The sequence below is a fragment of the Esox lucius genome, chromosome 16 (assembly GCF_011004845.1).
Source record: "Esox lucius isolate fEsoLuc1 chromosome 16, fEsoLuc1.pri, whole genome shotgun sequence".
Lineage (NCBI taxonomy): Eukaryota > Metazoa > Chordata > Actinopteri > Esociformes > Esocidae > Esox > Esox lucius.
Genome location: NC_047584.1, coordinates 20101960 through 20116670, shown reverse-complemented (window position 1 = coordinate 20116670; position 14711 = coordinate 20101960). Strand labels below are relative to the sequence as shown.

Sequence of the window (14711 nt, the reverse complement as noted above, 5' to 3'; positions counted from 1 at the left end):
TTCTCTTTCTGTCTTAAATGACCTAATGGGGTATGTTCTTTATGCATGTATGGAATGTTTTCGTAAGTGGGAGTGGGTTGTGTTGGATTTAGGATGGAGCAACTCTGGTTAATGGGGCCTCATTCCCAAATGCAGGCATCACCGATCACAGCAGATAGACAGAGGGATAAGCAGGCAGGGACAGACAGGCAGGGACAGACAGGCAGGGACAGACAGGCAGGGACAGACAGGAAGGGACAGACAGGAAGGGACAGACAAGGAGGGACAGACAGGGAGGGACAGACAGATTGGGACAGGCGGACTGGGACAGACGGGGAAAGACACTGACAGACTGGGACTGAATGACTGGGACGGACAGACTGGGACAGGCAGACAGGGACAGGCAAATTGGGACGGACAGACTGGGACGGACAGACAGAGACGGGTAGATAGGGACGGACAGACTGGGAGGGACAGACAGAGACGGGCAGACAGGGACAGGCAGACAGGGACAGGCAGACTGGGACGGACAGACTGGGACGGACTGACTGGGATGGACAGACTGGGATGGACAGACAGGGACAGGTAGACTGGGATGGACAGACAGGGACAGGCAGACAGGGACAGGCAGACAGGAACAGACAGACAGGGCTTGCATACCAATCATTCAGAGGATCACACACAGATTACTCAGGTATGCAGAGAGTCTTTGCTCTAGTTAGCATTGCCCGATCAATGCCAGATGTGAGAGAACTGCCAGGACTGAACTGGAACCTTCAAGAAGGAGTCTTTGAGTCCATCCCAACTGGCAGCCTTTATATAGCCCCATGTAAGCCCCTCCCATACCTTGTAGTCTGCAGCATATAAATGGAATGAGGTGCCTTGAGTAGTCGACTTTGTCTGCGTTGGGGCTGCTGTCACAAGTCCTCTGTGTGTATTCTTCTCTCCTCCCTCTCTGTCTGTCTCTCTCTTCCACCCTTTCTCCATCTCTCATCCCTCTCACTCTCTTTTTCTGTCAACAAGATGGAGGGATGTGGTATATAACCCTATACAGCATGTTCTTCAATCCTTTTCTCCCACAGCTTCTCTGCGGCACAATATCTACTGCCTCCCCAATGTCACCCTGTTCACTATGTAGTGCCCTAGCGTAGACCTGAGACGGTTGGTAATGTAGGACCCTGGATCAGCTTGGAGGATGTTTGTTTGGTTCAGCTCTCCTAATAAAGTCATTATTTGTGAGCCACAAACACACACTGGCATAACTACACTTGTAAGGACCAACAATTGTGTACCTAAAAAAAGGATATTTTCCATAACATCTTCTACACACACACACACACTATTTGTGAGCTAGTTCCAGTGATGTATGAGACATAGTGAGAATGTGGTCGTAGGAGTCACAGCTGCTCCGCACTGCGTTGAGCGGAGGGGGACTAGGGAGAATTATTGCTCCAAGTATCTTAGCGGCTCCGTCTCACTAATGGGAAAGCAACCACAAATTCTGACAGAGGAAATAAATGTAGGCCTAGCACTCAAAGGAGAAATCGTTCTACAGTCGCTCATTTATGGGGCCTATGTGTCTGATATTAAACTGTTTGCTGTTTTTTATTTCTTTTTTATACACCTTGTACTGTTTCCAACAACCCACTCCCTTGTCTTTGGAAAGACAATCTGGTTGGAGTTATTTTGTGTTTTCTGACCAAGATGAGCTTACCTTCTGAGCTGCTGGTGTCTACATGGTCCAGCATGATAGATTGCTTCTGGATGGAATTGGCTGGATCAACTTGGCAGTCAACAGTAGTTAGTTTTATTGGAGTTAAGCAAAGGGGAAGTAGGAAAGCCATGGGACTCTGGATATGAACTTGCGGTCATGCAGAACATGCCTATTAACATTGACCAACAGGGGCCACCTGGCTCGAAGCAACGGCCTCCACTTAAAATACTTGTTTTGGGATTCAAGTCAGATGAAAAAAATACTTGTTTTGGGATTTAAGAGGCTTGGCTTGAAGAAGTAGACTGTGTCACTTTTAAAAGCCTATTGACGTGACAAGGGCAGATCACCAAGGTCGCTGTTGCTGCTTTAGAAGACACTATGGTCACTCATTCCACCCAATCCCTATCAAAAGACCCGCTACTGACAACTTCCAACATGATGTTACTTGTTAATTCTTTGGCCCCAGCCGAGGAATGGTATTTTATTGATTGTTTTTTTCTCATGCAACAAAAAAATCGAAATAATAAAACATTGCCCTCTGAATCCAAACCATACTCCCTCCTTACCCATGTGGCAGGGAATGACAATGGCATCTTTTTCATTTTTGTCATTGGTTTTCTCTTCAGCTGCCATTTTTTTTCTGCTTGCACTTATTGTTTTATCTTTCTATCGATTTATATTTTATCTACTTCTTGCAGAGTGCCAGAAAGCATCAATTTGCTTGAAAGAAGAAGGAAGGCTTCTGTCTGCTGTGCTCTGTGTACAGGGAGACATTTGTTAACATTCTGGAGAGTAGTCTAGATGCGCTGCTTCCTAAATAGCACCCTTGTCCCCTTATTGTGCACTACTTCTAACCAGAGCTAGGTCACCTTGTTAGGGTTAGGGTAGCATTAAGGAATCATTCTGTTCTACTGTTGGGTTGCAGGGCTGTTGGCTGAGTGCTTGGTCAGGCTGACGCATTAAATAGAGGAGGAAAGCAATCAGAGGCCTGATTTAGCTATCACAGTGAGGGCTGTTAGAGAGGCTGTCCTGTTCCCCACTGACCCTGGTGAAAAGGACAGCACTGCAAAGGTTGTATGGGCGCCTTGGGATGCATTGTGATTGGTAGGATCATCAAAAGTCTTAATATAGCTGGTATGATTGAATAATTGATGCTTTTCAAATATTCTTCATCTTTGGTATGTATATATAAACAATATAGACATTTACAATTAGACCTGTTGAAATGTCTTTGTCCTATAAGAAAATAAACCATGGGAAATATTGGCATTGAACTCATTCTACAAATGGCTTCAGGATGAATAACGATGATGACTGAAAGCATTAGTTCAATTCAGTATCGCAGGATATTGCTATAAACATTAAGAGGTATATCCATTTCTAGAAAGCTTAAAGATTACTAATGTATTTTGTTACAGAATTAACAAACTCAGGACTGCAGCTATTGTTTGACCACATATCTCATGTGTAATCCCAATTCAGTTTTAGTGTCAAATCTGTGTGTAGGTGTGTGTTTGTACACTATATTGTATTAAAGTATTATAAATCAGGGATTAGAACTATTGTAACCAATTTCCCCCTAATCCTACATCCTAATTCAGGTTTATAGTGAAATCTGGTGTTAAGCGCTGTGAGTGTGTGTGTGTGTGTGTGTGTGTGTGTGTTTGCTGCCCAGTGCCGTACAGCACATCCAGTCTCCTTCAGCTACAACAGAGAATCACACAGAGAATCATGGTTAATTCCCAAGCGCGCTCACATAAGCCACGGGGAGCAGTTACCATGGGAACCGCAGAGATGGCCAGGCGCTCTTTGCTTCAGGAATGTTGTTAACCCTTTGCAACACAGAGAGCATTTCCTCTGTATGTTGAGGATATGATAGGTTCCTGTGGAAATGGCAGTGACCATGTCCCAAGTGGCACCTTGTTCCGTTCATAGTGCATGGAAATGGTCAAACTAGTTTAAACATTTAATGACTAACATGTAATGACTAATGTGATGACTAATGTGATGATATCAGCCCTTTATGAAAATTGGGGACCGTTTTGGATGCGGCCAGTATTTTAGTGAAGGGCTAGGTTATCTTTAGTATCTTGGAAGGTTTTGTCATTCTTGGAATAAAATGTGTCAATTAGTGACACATTTTATTCCACTATTTTACACCTTATTGTTGCCTTGTTTGCGTATTTGATTAAATGAGGAATAACACTTGAAAGTCGCTTGTAAAGCTCTTGCTATAGCGCCCATCTCCTAACATCTTTAAAAAAAAATCTTATCTGTTGGAAAACTCTTAGCAAGAAATAACCATGTGAACCTTTATATAGCTGCCTATAGGGATGAAGGGGGATTTTTGTCATGGCTGAAATTATTTAATTTTGCTTAGGATTTTTTCATGCACCCCACGTACAGAGACGATACCTGAACAGAGCAAGAAGGGCCAAGCAGCATCACAATTACCATGACGTCCTGGGAATATGAGTATGCTTTGAGGAACGGCAGACCCTGCTGCTGTATATCCAGCATGATAATTTAAATGTAAATGAAGAACATCTACCATATAGTGAACTTCAGTAAAGCTCAAAGTACATACTGTGACAATTGAGCCAAATTCCCTACGTCTGGAGCCTTTTCCTGATATAGTGCACAGGCAGTGATGTGCCCTGGTCCAAAGTAGTGCACTATGTAGGGAGTAGGGTGTCATTTGGGATGCTCCCGAAAGCATTGCCAGGCTAGCGTGAGGGCTAACACTGAAATCACACTGAAGCAGTGGCTGAAGGACTTATTTATCCCCAGAGTTTAAAATCTCCTGCCAGTTTACCCTGATTATGCTACAGGTGTTGTGTTTTGTTGTTTATTCAAGTTTCTTTTGCCTTGCTTACACTTTTCAGTCATTTGTAAAATTCTCACCAGCTTGAGAAATGGATGACTATTTTAGCTGAGTTGGCGGAGCAGTTTGCTAATTGCTGAGATGGAAACGAGAATGTATTTCTTTCCTCAATTCACTGGCGTCAAACAATTAGTCAAAACAGGGAGCTTCGCTGTGTGCTCCTACTTCGTGTATATGGGGGAAATCTACGAGTTATTTTCCCACTAAGTGAATCCATTACGACTCCACTGTAACTCAAGGTAAATAAAGCAGGACCCGTCATATTACGTTGGCAGTCTGCTTTACATGGTCTGAGTATGTAAAATGTGTTTGCACCCCCAGCTTTGGACGTGGATGGAAGACCTACAGAAGGAGTTGCTGGAGGAGGTGTGCTCCGACTCTGTGGACTCGGTCCAGGAGCTCATCAAGCAGTTCCAGCAGCAGCAGACGGCCACCCTGGAGGCCACACTCAACGTCATCAAGGAGGGCGAGGACCTCATCCAACAGCTCAGGTCAGTGCTGCTCAGGGATGTTGCCCCCTAGATGCTGACCGTGGGTCAGTTTTTCGTTTCTCCAACTAACCGTTATGGTAAAGAATGGGGAAGGGGAAGAAGATCCTACACCTGCTCTTATTGGAATCTTCATCCCGGAGAATTATACAGGGGCCTTCACCAAGAAGCATTGAAATGTTCTGCACTACGAGTCTGCTTTCATGAATAATCTCTGACCAGTGGTGCTGATATTGGGTCAGTTTGACCTTTTAGATCAGAAGGATTGAGATCGCATGGACCTGGGTGACCTGATCCTACACCGGTATTACTCATACTCGGAGGGAATTTAAATATACTAGTCCTGTCCTGCACTGTCAAAAGCAATGTAAATATGATGCTATTTTACTGCAGTCATCAGAATGCACTGGCTTGTTTTATGAGCTGCTGGTTCCTGTGTGGGAGAGAGGGTCAAGTGTCAGAGACCATTTATAGACTGCAGCTCAATAAGTCTAATGCTAGATTATTGATAGACACTGTGTTGCTAATCCGCCCCGGGGGCCGTTACTGGTGAGTGCCTTTACACTGAGACCAACTGGGTCATTTACTGATAGGGGCTCCGTTTGATATATTCTACAATGTCATTGACACCCTGACAAGACCACTCCATTTTTGCTGGTTTTATTATATTCGGACCCCCTTAGCACTTCCCATTTCACAGCGGATGGTCTCTCTCTCTCTCTGTCTCACTTTCTCTTGCTTTCTCTCTATCTTTTTCGCTGTCTGCCTCTGTCTCTCAAGTCAATGGATTTTATTGTCATGGAAGGTTTTCGTCTTACTGCCAAACTTAAACACAAGCAATACAAATGCCAATCTGTTCCCCTCCCTCTTTATCTTTTCCTTCTTCCCTCCCTCTGTCCCTCCCTCCAACTCCAGGGATGCTGCCATGTCCACCAACAAGATGCCCCACAACAGCTCGATTGCCCACATTGAGGGGGTTCTGCAGCAGCTAGATGAGGCCCAGGGCCAAATGGAGGAGCTGTTCCACGAGAGGAAGATCAAGCTGGACATCTTCCTGCAGCTACGCATCTTTGAGCAGTACACCATCGAGGTGGGGGGCCAGACAGGGGGATTGATGAGTGGGGCCTTTTTCTAGGAAGGGCTCAGGTGGCCAGTGTGATGAGGGTGTGTGTGTGTGTGTGTGTGTGTGTACTCATGCGTGCATTAGTGTGTGTGCCTTTGTGTGTGTACCGTGTCCATCTGGCCTCACAGTAATCAAAGGATGGTGGCGTTAGGCCTGGAGAGGCCTGATGTCTGTTGTCTTTGATAGAGCGCCGTTAATGTAGTGTCAGTTGTCTTTGATAGAGAGCTGTGAATGTAGTTTCTAATGAGGGCTGGGTTTCCTAGTGAACTGCAGTGAGCAGCGCCTGTGTGTTCTAGATGGCAGACGTGCCGTGGATTACTAATGCGTTTTTCTCAACTGGGCTGCTCGTTCTGTATGTCAGTAAAACACACCACAATGAAGGAACAAGAACCAAGTGCTGGGGGGGGGGGTTCACACACAAGTTCTGAGCTTTAGTTTGAATCTGATTTAGAGTACATGTTACATTGTATTTGTTTAATTTCGTCTGGTCAAAGTAAATACCTAAACAAAATATGTGTTTATTTGAGAAAAAGGCTCATGTCATATCCATCATTGATTCCCAGGATGCATAGCCTTTCTGTCCCAACCTGTCCATGTTGTAGCCCTCGTCGTTGTAGCCCTCGTAAAGCTGAATGACCATCTTAGAATTCACTCCAGCCTTTATTACAAGACATCTTTCCCTCGAAAGCTTAATGTGCTGGAAGTGCCTTGTCCCACTTGTCAGTCAACTCCTTTGCCCTCTGCCTTCTCTTCAGGTGACGGCGGAGCTGGACGCGTGGAACGAGGATCTTCTGCGCCAAGTGAACGACTTCAACTCGGAGGACCTGACCCTGGCCGAGCAGCGGCTCCAGCGCCACACGGAGCGCAAGCTGGCTATGAACAACATGACCTTCGAGGTGATGCAGCAAGGGCAGGACTTGCATCAGTACATCATGGAGGTCCAGGCCTCAGGTGAGATATACTGAGAGTTGAATGGAGAGAGAGGGGATAGAGGGAGGATACAGAGAAAGACAGAGAGAGATAAAATGAGAGGGAGACAGAGAGAGATAGAACAAGAGAGAGACAGAGAAAGATAGAACGAGCGAGAGACAGAGAGAGCGAAGGCCAGAGCTGCTCACCAGGGAAGGAGGGTGGTCCAGACACCTGACAGATGTTAGGCCAGGGTCAAAGGTTGTATATTTAATGCTGTGACATGGCGCTAGACAGGGAATGATGTCAACCAGAAATCAGACGTGGCATGACTTGTGTTGTCCCCCAAAACCCTTCTTTTGTTTAACCCCTGAGGCCACATCATCAGCCAAGTGTTGATTAGAATGATGATCATTCTAGAAAGAAAAACATTTTAGAACTGCTCAGCAATTGGGATTATAAGGGCTTGTTTGCAGAGAGAGAGAGAGAATAAAACGCTAGATAGACTTGGTTTGCAGAATAATTTCCGTATCATTTGAATCTACAGTGGCATGTTTGAGACTTACGACGCAGGAATGTGGCCGTCAATCGTGGTCAGTTTGAGTGATATGCAGAAACTTGATACTGTTCTGACAGAATTGTCTTCACATTTGCAAAACTCTGTAGAGGCTCTATCCAAAATGTGTCTCACACAACCTCGAATGGTGTCCCCTCGAGCTATCGATATCTACAAGTTTACATAACAAAATAATAGAACGTCTCAAATCTTCTTCAATACATCTAAGCAAATGTAGCATAATTGAAACAAGCCCTTCATGTTGTTATAAACCAGTGGTTTGAATCCTGAATGCTAATTGGCTGATAGCTGTGGTTTAGTGGAATAAGGCATCTTGGTTTTTTTTGGTATGCTGGGGTTTTGTGGTATGCTGGGGGTTTGTGGTGTACTGCCATGTGTGAGGGAAGATACATGTGTGAGGGAAGATAATCCCAATGCGTTGCGTGGTAAAGTTCTTAACCGTGGTAGATTGGCCATATACCACAGCCCCTTGTGCCTTATTGGTTAATTATAAGCAATTTCACAAATATTTTGACAAGGCATATTGTTTAAATTTCAACTGCAGTATAACTTTTGGAACCACCTAAGAGTCTAGGGAGGGAAGAATGGAGTGAGAGAAGGAAGGAGAGGGAGGGAAGAATGGAGTGAGAGAAGGAAGGAGAGGGAGGGAAGAATGGAGTGAGAGAAGGAAGGAGAGGGAGGGAAGAATGGAGTGAGAGAAGGAAGGAGAGGGAGGGAAGAATGGAGTGAGAGAAGGAAGGAGAGGGAGGGAAGAATGGAGTGAGAGGAGGAAGGTGAGGGAGGGAAGAATGGAGTGAGAGAAGGAAGGAGAGGGAGGGAAGAATGGAGTGAGAGGAGGAAGGAGAGGGAGGGAAGAATGGAGTGAGAGAAGGAAGGAGAGGGAGGGAAGAATGGAGTGAGAGACGGAAGGAGAGGGAGGGAAGAATGGAGTGAGAGACGGAAGGAGAGGGAGGGAAGAATGGAGTGAGAGGAGGAAGGTGAGGGAGGGAAGAATGGAGTGAGAGGAGGAAGGAGAGGGAGGGAAGAATGGAGTGAGAGAAGGAAGGAGAGGGAGGGAAGGTGGGGGAGGGAAGGTGGGGGAGGGAAGATAGGGGAGGCCGCATCAGAAGTGCAAACGGGCTTGGTCTTATCTGGACAGCTGTGGAGTTCACCAACAGGAGAAAGTAGAGTCAGGAATAAGGTTACAAAAGCAAGACGTTCCTTCTCCCCTCGGTGCAATCCTCTTACACTCTTCACTGTACTGCACGCAGCTTGAAACTAGGCACGAATTGATCCCAAATGGCGCCGTCTTACCTTTATAGTTCACTACTTCTGGTAAAAGCCATTGGCCTCTGGCCCTCAATAGTGTACTAAATATGGCATGAATACCATTTGGGTGGGTGCGGAGGTGGGATTTAGGGCCACCGTTTCTATGTCGTCCATGGACGGTGTGGAATGTGACATCCCACCTCCCAGATGTGGCCAATGGAGTGGGCGGGACTCTCCCCAAAATGTCCTCACTGTAGAACAGCATTGGTCAGTGTGGAGTCGTGTCAGTTTATACTACACACTGTAGAAGTTTTAATGGAAGATTTTTGGAGTGGCGCATCACCCCACATTGCCAGAGTCCCAAATGGCACGCTATTTTCTTTGAAGTGCAGTACTTTTAAGTGTGTGCCATTTGGAACACGCTTCTACTTTTCACATCAGATAGACATGATAGCCATGTGGTTTGGGGGTAATTACTGTAAGCATACAATCAGACATTAAAATGAAGTGTTGATTTTTTAAGTAGGGTGATTTAATTCTTGTAAAAGAACATTATTTATTTTGACATGTGCTTGTTGAAGGGCTAGTTGACTAGCCCCACCTAGTGGTTTGGTGTATATCACATAGGTTATCACGGTTCAGCCACTGCCTGTACTGCAAAAGGGTAAAGCACTACTGTGGCACCATATTCCCTATTTAGTGCAGCTCAGGGCTCTGGTCAAAAGTGGATGTTTCTGTTATATTCTTCACTGATGATATCTAAATGATGATATCTAAATCACTTCTGATCCGGAAAATTGTGTTTGGTTTAATCAGTAAATCCAGTGCATTTTGCGTCTTTGCGGGGTGAGGTGTGGCCTGTCCTACACCATTCATCCCCTGGCAGAAAGCAAAACCAAACCAGGTACTGGAACCAAACTCAGAATCAGGCAGGCGGTTGCTGGAAGGTAGCCGAAAATTCCATACAAACGAGCTAATATCCAGGATGTAGCTGTTTGAGCCCACAAGGTCCCACGTGGTAATGACCGTGGCGTGGTGTGGTGCAGGCATCGAGCTGACCGGGGAGAAGGAGGTGGACTTGGCCACGCAGGTTCAGGAGCTGCTGGAGTTCCTCCACGAGAAGCAGCACGAGCTGGATGTCAGCGCCGACCAGACCCAGAAGAGGCTCCAGGAGTGTCTGCAGCTCCGTCACCTGCAGTCGGAGGTCAAACAGGTGAGCGCGAGGTCACACCCACACGCTGTAACGGCAGACACACTAACAAAGGGTGAACTGGGCTGCGGAGGCTCACATAACACACACGTCCACCAAACAGGATACGCCCTACATCAAGCAGCTGGTTGGAGCTCAAGGCCACTAGCAGTGGTTCAATATTTCATCAGTGTTTGGCTGTTGTCAGCTGCTTGCTGAAGATCGCTTTTTACGTCTCTCTGACGAGTTCCTAACAGTCCATTCCTAGAGTACAATGTCAGCATAACGTACAGTACAACGGTACACTGGTAGAACATTAAACCAGGAAGGCCTTTACAGTATACCTGTATATATGCAGCTCTGTTGTTTTATTCATGTTCAGACATGCCAGTAACATATCATCTGTACCACTCTGAGTGTCTGTCCAAAATGTAACCCTATCTCTTTATAGTGCACAACTTTTCCCCAGGGCCAATAGGGTGCACTTCTTAGGAAATAGGGTGCCATTTGGGATCAGACTGAGAAGCTCTCTGAGGACATTTCAGTCTGAATGTCACTTTAACAGAGTGCCTTCCAAACTAACTTAGATTAATAAAATATGCTGGGATCGTTTTTTCAGAGTGAACTCACCTCGGCCATCCACATACCAAATCAATTGTTAAAGTCAATAGAGAAAATACCACTCAATTATTTACCCTGAATATCAATCCAAAGGGATCTGTATTGGTTCATATTCCCAGACACAACAGGTCTCAACTCAAAATGCTGCAGTTTCCATAAATAATGAATTATGTTAGATGCAGTGGTAGTGACATGCATTCTATTCTACACAGCTAGAGTTGCTTGTCTTTATTTCCTTTTATTTTGATACCCTTCACGCTATCACCAGTATCTTCCCTCAAACTATCACCAGTATCTTCCCTCACGCTATCGCCAGTATCTTCCCTCCCACTATCATCAGTATCTTCCCTCACGCTATCATCAGTATCTTCCCTCACGCTATCATCAGTATCTTCCCTCAAACTATCATCAGTATCTTTCAATCACACTATCACCAGTATCTTTCCTCACACTATCACAAGTATCTTTCCTCACACTATCACCAGTATCTTCCAATCACACTACCACCAGTATCTTCCAATCACACTATCACCAGTATCTTCCAATCACACTACCACCAGTATCTTCCAATCACACTATCACCAGTATCTTCCAATCACATTATCACCAGTATCTTCCCTCAGGCAATCACCAGTATTTTCCCTCACACCATCTATCACCAGTATCTTTCCTCACACTTTCATCAGTATCTTCCCTCACACTATCAACAGTATCTTTCCTCACACTTTCATCAGTATCTTCCCTAACACTATCACCAGTATCTTCCCTCCCACTATCACCAGTATCTTCACTCACACAATCACCAGTATCTTCACTCACACAATCACCAGTATCTTCACTCACACTATCTATCACCAGTATCTTCCCTAACACTATCACCAGTATTCTCCCTCACACTATCACCAGTATCTTACCTCACACTATCACCAGTATCTTCCCTAACACTATCACCAGTATTCTCCCTCCCACTATCACCAGTATCTTCCCTCCCACTATCACCAGTATCTTCCCTCCCACTATCACCAGTATCTTCCCTCATACTATCATCAGTAACTTCCCTCACACTATCACCAGTATTCTCCCTCACACTATCACCAGTATTCTCCCTCACACTATCACCAGTATTCTCCCTCACACTATCCCCAGCATCTTTCTTTGCCATGTTCTGCACTAATCTCATTTAGACTGTGATAATTGAGGGCCAAACGATGTCACCGGGGACCCGGGAGTGAAGAGGCTGCACTTTGCGTGATGAGCTCTGGTGGACAGCAGGAAATAGGCCTGATTGTCGATGAGTATCTCTGAAGGAGGCTTCTGGGACTGTTCCCAGTCCAGGTATTATGGAGGAAGGAGTAGGAAGGGGGCAAGACGGAGGGGGGGGGGGGTGCGGGTGGAGGGGGTGGAGGAGGGTTAGGTGGAGAGGGAGAAAAATGGAGAGGAGGTAGACCGAGAAAAGAAAGATGAGAGCAAGAGAAAGGGGCGCATAGAAATAGAGAGGGAGAGAGAGAGAAAAAAAACTAAAGAGATGGTGGTGCTGATTGGCCATATGTTCAGTGTTGCCCTGACCGACCCAGCTGGTCTCTTGAGTTGTCGGAAGCAAAAAAACAACAACAATCCATATGTTTCTAATCCCTCATGGGATTGCTACATGAAGGGAACATATGTAATAACTAATAGTTAATAAGGCATTGAAGATAATACTACTGCTAATCCTGGTTTATCCCTTTGAACTGTGCCACCAAGCTCTGCTATCATAAGCTAAACTTTTCTAAAGCTCCCTGCCTGTAGTTCAATCTAATGTTTGATTCTGGGATTGCATTGGATATGCATTACATAAGCCTGCTGACATAGCCTGTCCCTACTGACGTTTTCAGCTGCTGTTTGAAGCGAAGCGTGTCTGAATATTCAAATATATATAAAAGTGGCATTTTTTGGTACCGTATTATGTTATGTGATACCAGCCAGTAACCCACAGATCGTTTAGCCACACTAACCATAGTTTCCTGTGAGCTGATGTTTGCCCAGACCAGGAGTAGCTTATACATAGTAATGGCTAAGTCGCAGTCATTTCTGTGGTAAAAACATATAAATAGATGTTTTCTGTTGTGCTTGTGTTTATACTGGATTCTGAATAGTGGTGGACTCAAGTGTTGCAGTGTATGTCTGTCTTTATGGTACCTACCTGTCTGTCTCCTTTTATGGTACCTACCCGTCTCTCTCTTTAGGGTACATACCTGTCTGTCTCCTTTTATGGTACCTACCCATCTCTCTCTTTATGGTGCATACATCTCTGTCTCCCTTTATGGTACCTACCTGTCTGTCTCTTTTTATGGTACATACCTGTCTGTCTCCCTTAATGGTACCTACCTGTCTCTCTCTTTATGGTACATACATGTCTGTCTCTCTTTATGGTACATACCTGTCTGTCTCCCTTTATGGTACCTACCCGTTTGTCTCCCTTTATGGTACCTACCCGTCTGTCTCCCTTTATGGTACCTACCCGTCTGTCTCCCTTTATGGTACCTACCTGTCTCTCTCTCTTTATGGTACCTACCCATCTGTCTCTCTTTATGGTACCTACCTGTTTGCTTTGCAGTCCCTACCTGTCTGTCTCTCTTTAAAATACATACTTAAAATCCAGGCTCATCCTTGTCTGACACAGATTACTGTACTTAAAACTGTAAAGTCTGGTCTCTTCTCCTGTGACCCAGAGTACTGTGCTGTACAGTAAGTACCGGCCCAAAGTTCTGTACTTTTAACTATAAAAAGTCTCCTCTGTCTGTCCCCTCCAGGTCCTGGGTTGGATCCGGAACGGGGAGTCCATGCTTAATGCCAGCATGGTAAATGCCAGCTCGCTGTCTGAAGCAGAGCAGCTCCAGAGGGAGCACGAGCAGTTCCAGCTGGCCATCGAGGTAACCGCTCGACCTCTCCCCAAATGGGCTGATTGACCAGCCTAATCACTGTGGCATGCGCTGTCATGAAACCGTACACACACACACACACACACATACACACACACACACACACGTTCAAAAACAAACACATACTTGGTGTAAACTCCATATCCGCTTCCAAAAACACAAAGACAATCTCTGTCAACACCACACACGCTCCCCCAACCACACAACAATCTGTGAGAACAGTGCCCTGATTGTTTTCATTTGGCTCTTTAAATAGCTGCTGTTCTGAGCGTGACTCCAATTGCTAACACACGCTCCGGATGGGGCGGCTTGGTAAAGTCCTGTATCAGCACATGCAGCACATTGGTGACCTGGCACACATTCTGCCATGTCTCAGAGTAGTGGAGCCTGGATCCACTGGCCTGTTACAGCTCATCTCCAGGAAAACCACCCGAGACTGTGTGTGTGTGTGTGCACCCTTTCTTTTGTGTGTTTCTGTGTGTGCTGAATCCTTTCCAGTGCGACTGCTCTGGAATCCATTTGGGGGAATGAAAATAAGCCCTTTAAGAACCTATTAGCTAACTTTTATTAAATCACTGTACAGGATGTGAAGGGAGTTTTCTTAATGTAATCACCGTCCCTTCCTCCCTGTGGGGAACTAATATGTATGTATTTACCCCAGGAAACCTCCACAATGACATGTCTCTCCCCAGACATCAGGTTTCTATTGAGGGCTATAGAGAGAAAGGGCTAGTCCGGCAGTGAAAATACAACACATTTCACCCCACCAGTTTTTTGGTAAACAGCTAAGTGATGACATGGAAAAATGTATATTATGGATTCTGACTGGCCACGACAGTTTAACTGAACTTAGCTGATCCAAGTTTTTTGGGTTTTTGTTCTATTTTTCAAAATCAGTGGCTATAGATCATCAATCTAAAATCCCTGAATTAATGTGGCAATCACAGATTGCCCTTTTAAGTAGATTCTGACTGGATGTACCTGATTATATTGTATTAGATGCTAAGGGATGTTGTTAAGGCACCAGCGCTGGCAGAACCTTCTACCCTACAAGACCT

General features: G+C 45.3%; 1 protein-coding gene across 4 annotated transcripts in view; it reads left to right on the top strand.

Annotated features, from left to right (window-relative positions):
- Positions 1-14711, top strand: part of kalrna (kalirin RhoGEF kinase a) — a 175677-nt gene that overhangs the window by 106952 nt on the left and 54014 nt on the right. For all 4 annotated transcript variants that reach the window (XM_020054882.3, XM_010879791.5, XM_020054883.3 and 1 more), the window contains exons 12-16: positions 4899-5068; positions 5981-6155; positions 6944-7139; positions 9969-10135; positions 13525-13644. In XM_020054882.3, the coding sequence (XP_019910441.3) occupies positions 4899-5068; positions 5981-6155; positions 6944-7139; positions 9969-10135; positions 13525-13644 (828 nt within the window). The remainder of the gene's footprint in view (positions 1-4898; positions 5069-5980; positions 6156-6943; positions 7140-9968; positions 10136-13524; positions 13645-14711) is intronic.